The sequence below is a fragment of the Battus philenor genome, unplaced genomic scaffold (genome assembly GCF_028537555.1).
Source record: "Battus philenor isolate CCGP_79_NKW_IND1 unplaced genomic scaffold, ilBatPhil1.0.hap1 SCAF_12, whole genome shotgun sequence".
Lineage (NCBI taxonomy): Eukaryota > Metazoa > Arthropoda > Insecta > Lepidoptera > Papilionidae > Battus > Battus philenor.
In genome coordinates this window covers 908,101-915,382 of record NW_027181674.1, presented here as the reverse complement: position 1 = coordinate 915,382, position 7,282 = coordinate 908,101, and the positions used below count along the sequence as shown (strand labels likewise).

Below are 7,282 nucleotides of genomic sequence, written 5' to 3'. Positions count from 1 at the left end.
TTTAATAATATAAAAAATATAATTTATTATTAAAAACAAGAAATATTACAAATTACTATTGCAATTTTTTTACACAGCGCCCACGAATGAGCGGTCGGAGACTATCACTTACAAAATGTTTCGACCGTTTACATTTTACACTTACATCTACATGTAGTAACATCCCTATTAACCGAGCATAAGCGTGACAACGATATCGAACCTCTCTCTCGCACTCGCAATTCTTATGAAGCGGTACTAGTGATGTGCAATTAATGTGAATGTTAATATATCGATAAAGTGATTTAATAATATTTATATATATTACTCGTGTGCTCGGTTTATAGAGTGTACTAACATTTATTATAAAGTAGTGAAGACACGGCGTTATATGTACAAATGCGGCCGCTACTGTCCCAACTAGATATTTGCACACACACGCACACAACTACGCGACCGATGTCACTTTACTTGCATTTCTTTATGGCTATATCGGACTAAATCGATCGGTCGGTAGTTTACAGCAGTTCATTAATTAGCGAACTAGAACTGGATGCCGTGTCCTCTCAGGAAGGCGTCGATCTGACCGGAGGATGGTGACTCTCCGCGAGGTGCAACGTAGTAGTACTGAGGTGCTGGTCTGGGAGCTGACTGACTCTGAGCTGGCTGACTTTGTGTAGCCAACCGCTGGGCCTGTGCTCTCGCTGCAGCACGATCCCTCTGCAACTGGCTCTGCTGCAGCTGTTGTTGCTGAGCAAACAATTGCTGCGAGCTTTGGAACTGCGCTTCGGACTGTTGTCTTTGGTACACCTCTTGAGGGTTTGCGACCTGGTGTCTATACAGAGGTGCGCTTGGTGCTGGCGGACCAGCTGAAATTTGGGGAGATGGGATAAACGGTCTTTGTGGCTGCTGTTGCTGTTGAGCTACATACGGCTGCAGTCTTTGATTCAGGTTCAGTTCTCCCTTAGTTTGGGGCAGAGTTTGGAAGAGTTGCGTGTTGTATTGTCCGCTTGAGGGGTCGTATACTAATTCGGTTGAGTAGAGAGGGTTACTACTGGGTGCTGGAGCTGCAATAGTGCTTTTTCCTTGTGTGTTGAGGTTAGCAGGTGTGGTAGACTGGAATTGGTTTTCACGATGGAACTTCGCAAATTCAGCCGCGAAGTCAATCTGTGCCGGTCTTCCAGTCGTAACCGCGACGGGAGAAGGAGAAGGTGAGTAGTTCGGTTCAGGGCTATATTGAATTTGAGGTTGGGAATGAGGTTGGTGCTGAGGTTGGTGCTGAGGTTGGTGCTGAGGTTGTGGTTGAGGTTTGGGTGTCACCTGTACCAACTGCGGTCTGAACGTAGTCGCTGGTGGAAGTGCCCTGGGAGTGGATACTGGAAGGGGACGTGGAGTAATGGCGATTTGCTGTGGTTGTTGGTAAATTGGTCTTCTGGCAACAGGTCGTTGAACGACTCTCGGTCTGATCTGTTGGAGAGGTTCTTCTTCGGGTTCTTCTTCTTCCTCGTCTCTGAAATCGTTTTGGAAGTAGGTGGTTGGTGGACGTGCAGTGGTGGGTCGTACTGGAGGTCTGGAAGGATAGTTCGGGATGCCGTCGTCTCTCTCGGCGGATTCAGGTGCTGCTGATTCAGGTTCGTCTTCTTCGTTGGGCTTGTTGGGATCGCAAGGGTTGCCAGAAACATAGGTGAATTCCCGCTTGTTGCCGTCGGGGTCGACGTACCCGTACTTGCCTCTGACCACGCAGTCGGTGCCCCTGGTCTCTTCTTTGAAAGAGCCATCCGCCGCTTCGTATCCGAACGTAAAGCTGCCATCGTCATTCACCTGAAATAATAACAGCAGAGATGAGCATCACCCTAATAGTACATCATTTCTTATAACGTCATGCACATTTATACCTTTGCCATTTAACACAAACATTTCAACTTGCTTATATTTTAATTACCCATAATTTTCTTGGTAAATTTTTGCCATTTTTTTTGTAGCAACAACAACCAGCTGCATAGATTACTGCGCGCTCCAAAACTAGTAGCGTTTTTTTTTTTATATACCTTTCTCTGTCGCAATCAAACAAACGATACGTGTGATTGGTTGAAAAGTACAATGGGTAGAGAACAATGGGCGGTCTTATCACGCGAGGCAATTTCTTCCAGACAATCATTGTATGAAAACATTAGAGGAATAAATAACGGGTGGTCAACGTGTACAAGACATACATACAAACACACATACCCATGTAAGTAGCATATATACTAATAATAAGTTGTTATATATTTTACAAGTATAATACAATTACAAATAAAGTATTTAAACTAAGAAAAGGATCAATATATAGCTACTTCTGCCAATGCAGCAGCCGCCTGATAAATGCGCATTTATGAGAGGGCTGCCGGGCGGTGCACTTTATTGCACGACTACTACTGCATTGGCGGAAGTAGCTATATATTGGTCCTTTTCTTACTTAGGATGGACTTCTGCAAAATAAAGTCTGAATCCATTAAATATTTAAACTGATATGAATCGAGTTTACCTCAGAAAGAAATTAATTTAAGGTCAACATTGTTAATATTTCTTAACTGCTTTTTAAAAATAGGCAGTGACAGCACGTCTTATATTCAGCGGTAAATCATTCCACAATCGAAAGACCTGTGTTGTAAAATATTTGGCAATAAAGAAGAATGCGCCGGCATTTTTAATATTAGATACCCCCCCTACTCTGATGATCTACTCTGATGATCTCAAAGACCTATCATATGTATCGTGAAGAAATTGTAACCTTGATTTGAGATAAGAGATAGGGGGCAGATTTAAAAGGGTGTTATATAGATACAGGATGTGAACATTCTGGCGAAGACGTTTGGGTAAATAAATTATGATGATTAGTCAGCTCGACTCTTCTAGAAGATATAGGCTTCCGATAAAGATCGCCACGATGATGTTCAGCGCTGTCCGCATACAACTTCCCACGACCTCAGCTATGTCTTCAGTCCAGCTAGTAGGGAGCATACCCACGCCGCCTCATCAGGTTTCGAGAACCTTTCAACCCCTACGGCTATGAGTTGCACGAGTTGATCTCCTTATTCCTGATTCAATCTCGCACCAAAACTCCAGGCATATCCCTCTCCATTGCTATTTCAGTGACCTTGAACCTTTCATTCTAGGGCAGGCCTTCTTAAACTATGGGTCGCGTGGCAAAATTTTTGTGTGCAATTTTAAATTTTAGATTTTTGTATGTTTCAAAACGAATTCTAAAACTATATATTTTCATATGTATATGCATATTGTTACCTAGTAAATAAATCATCAAAAAATATATATATTTTTTTAATATTTGTATGGGGTCGTTAAGAAACTTGCGATCATAAATGGGGTCGTGAATGACAAAAGTTAAAGAAGCCCTTTTCTAGGGTATCAGTAAAAGGTAATGATACAGACTTTATTATAGTTCCGGATGGTCTGCACTGGGGGCTGCTTGGGGCTGTCTTGCTGCAAATGCTGTTGCTTGTGCCTGGGCGGCGCGCGCTGCAGAGCTCTGGGTTCGTAGTCGTCGTCGATCCTGTCGGTAGCGCGGTACAGGTCATCGTAACCGTCCGCCTGGACTAGCACCACCTGGAAATTTACAACCAAAAATATTTATAAAGACCAAAACCATGGAGTTTCCTCGTGATACCGCACAGTTAGATTACAGTGAAATTTCTTGAGGAGTCTTACTAGATCCGACCATTGCGAACGTAGTTGATCATTAGAAATTGAGCTATATATTAAAATTGTGTATGTGAGGTAAATATATAATAAAAGTTTACTATAATACTGTGATAATTTTTTAAAAAACAGAGAGAAGAGGTATGGATAGTGAAAAAAAAGTACAAAACAAATTGAAACATAAAAGAGAAGAATTTAATAAAGAAAAAAATATGAAATTAAAAAATAACGCATATCCTACCCAAGAAAAGAATGAACAAGAGGTTTCTAATACCAGGGATCATTAAAAAGTCTGGATAAATACGATATATGAATGTATACGAAACCACAGATAAATAATTAAACAATATGTAACATGTATATGTGAAACTGACTGCAAACATAAATGAAATAAATTATTATATACGTCTGTGTGTGAGTGAAACAGGTAATAAAAAATGTTATTAATGGAATATAAACAAATAACTTACCCCACCACCTCTCTGAGGTCCCTGTTGTTCATATTCGTATGCGTCGTCGATAGGTTGCTGTACACGAGGGCGGGTTCGAGCCTCCAGGCTTGAAGCGAGGGTCGCTACCACTAAACACAGCGCCTGGAAAGATATGTCATTTATTAATTTCTGTTCAAATTATTTGTTAGTCTTTTTCATCATTGATAAATGCTTCAAGCTGAGCTTAGAAAGTCCGTCTATATGGACAAACATACAATCTAGCTAATATTCGGTATCCCTGGTCCCCACGGCATGGCCGTGGCGCGCATTACTTCGCGGGGGGGATTTAGCCGCAGCTTTCTCTGATAAACTGGCTGTTCAAGCCAGCTTCCTCCGCTCCTGCTATATTTTTCGCAAGTCCTTCAGCACGGTCGTACAGTACGCGCTCGTAAGTTCTCATGCCGAAAGTGAGGATAGCATTGTAGCTATCAGAGTTTCAGGATAGATTTTGCATCCTACACCTTCTTCCCAAGACTTTCTGGCTTCGTTAAATCGGGGGCAGACGAAAAAGACATGCTCTGCATCTTTAATCATTCCGACACAATTAGGACAGTCAGGGGAATCTTCGTATTTGAACTTATTGAGGTACGCTCGGTAACAGCCGTGGCCGGATATCATCTGAGTTATCATTTTCCTTTCTTATGTATATGTGTGTGTGTGTGTGTGTGTATGTATATATATGTATATTTATTGGTGGCATTGTCAAACAATAAAGGTAGCGTTCCCAAACACAAGTCTTTTTGTTATTCTTAGCAGCGTGACACCCTTTTAACTCCATATTTCTCGTGACAAAAGTGACGAATAAGGTACGTTTAATAAGTTATATGTGTATATTCATCTTCATGTTTTATATTTGTTAATGGTTAACAAAATACTTTACAATATTTAGAAGTACTCACAATAAATTTGGTGAAGTTTTTTTATAATTTTCATAATTAAAGTCAACGGGTCAAGGTTTTAAAATTCAAGCGGTTTAAACAAGTCGTGATAGATTCGTAACTACAATAACTTAATGTTCATATGGAAATTTGTACTTGGTTTTAACTGCTGGGTATGTTTTAATAGTTAAATTTGACCTTATAATTTCAGCGTTACGAAATTTACAACGTGCGTGATAAATTTTATGATATTTAATTAAATATTTAATACTCGGATGCCATTTTAATGTCGATATCGGGATATAAAAGGCTTTATTTTTAAGGTTTAATATTAAACTATGTGTTGTTTTCAGATCATCACATGTTTAACCTCGAAAAATCCTATCATTGTAGATTCGCATTCCAAATTTGATTTAAGTTTCAGTCTAATAAGGCTTTTTTGGATTTGTCATGACGTGCACATGCCTTCATTATCAATTCAGTCGTAAAAGTGACGTCTTGTATTCAATACAGTAGTATATATATATATATATATATATATATATATATATTACATATTTACAAACGAAAACACCCATGACCTGACTTAAAATGACAGTGACGTCACAGCTAAAGACACGTGGTCAACCAAGGTATGTCGTAAAGCATTTTATAAATCATCTACATCGAAAGCCTTCGCTTATCTTATTAAATCACAATAATATATCAAAGAAGATAGTGTGTTTTTATAACATAGTTCTTATTTTTAATTACTTTTTTTATTTGATTTTATGGCCTTCGAAAAATATATGTATATGACAGCGATACAGTATCATTTTTATACAAACATATATCATAGTATAAACTTTCGCTTGAAACTAAGTAAGTCGGTTGCTTAACCCAAATTAAGTTATTATAATTTCGTAATCCGACTCCATTATTCATCGTGGCAGTATGTTATTAATGCCTTTGTCTCGAACTTGAATGTAACTTTTAAAATCGTTTTAATTAATTAGAATTAATGTGTACATGACATATTTTTTATTACAGACGTGTTTAGTTTTATAGTTATATCGTAATGTATTTATACAGTGCAATGGAATTTAAATTATATATATATATATACACACACACATGTATATAGATGTAAACATTGAATGTAAATGTAATTTAAAAAACCTTTACTTCTTTATTATTTTCTTTTATGGCGAGTCGGAAAAAATAAACTTCCTTCCTTAAAAGTGACAGAAAAAAATTACATTTTTTCTCCATCTCTTCTGAGGAAGTATACCTTCTTTTTATACAGCGGAAATAATATTAAATGAAAGATAATTAACCAATCTATTTTGTAATCTTCTGTAACTAGCATATACTGATACGTTAATAATTAAATATATATATATATATGTAAATATAATTATACATATATACACACATATTTATATATATAAGTGTATGTGTGTGTACATTTACCACAACTACTTCGTAAAGTTGAGGAACCTACAAAGTATGAGTTTAAAGGCTTTGCTTTGAATCCAAACAGATCAATAAATACAGGATAATTGGTTATAGGTGTAAAATCTCCAAAGAGGCGAATTTATTGCACATTTTCTATCAATTAATGAATGATATGCCATATGAATAATATTTATAAATTTATTAATATACTAGTTGATCCCGCAAACGTTGTTTTGCAAAAAAAATATTTTTAATTTTCAATTTAAAAATAAGGGTTGATCGTAGAGGGGTGAAAATTTAGGGTTGTATGTATTTTTGTATGTTGTATCATAAAAAAATAAAAACAAAAAATTTCGTTAAAAAAATAAAAAAAAATTTTTAAGTGTGAACAACCTTTATCACTTAGGGGTATGAAAAATAGATAGTAGCCGATTCTCAGACCTACTGAATACGCATATAAAATTTGGTAAAAATCGGTCAAGCCGTTTCAGAAGAGTTCAAGTTCGAACACCGTGACACGAGAATTTTATATATTAAATATAAATTTCGGTAGTAATAAATAATATAATAATAATATAGTACAAAAGGCGAATTTATATTTCGAATTGCTACGTATTAAAATTAGTATATATTCTTGTAGATTATGTATTGCCAGACGTTTTCGGCCTTTCGTATTTCAATAAAAATATTTGATATTCAAGAGTGGTCATCTTGTACAGGTTGATTAATAAAGACTAAAGTTTTTCGCTTACAAATGTGGTATTCACCCCCAAGTATTTGCAACTATATTGAATCACC

The 7,282-nt window shown here is 36.9% G+C and overlaps 1 protein-coding gene across 1 annotated transcript in view; it reads right to left on the bottom strand.

Moving 5' to 3' along the window:
• Window positions 1-7,282, bottom strand: part of LOC137932886 (uncharacterized) — a 56,356-nt gene continuing 49,074 nt past the window's right edge. Inside the window, exons 2-4 of the mRNA XM_068776573.1 lie at window positions 4,149-4,271; window positions 3,412-3,585; window positions 1-1,800 (exon numbers count right to left, since the gene is read on the bottom strand). Of these exons, the coding sequence (XP_068632674.1) occupies window positions 523-1,800; window positions 3,412-3,585; window positions 4,149-4,271 (1,575 nt within the window). The 3' untranslated portion in view covers window positions 1-522. The remainder of the gene's footprint in view (window positions 1,801-3,411; window positions 3,586-4,148; window positions 4,272-7,282) is intronic.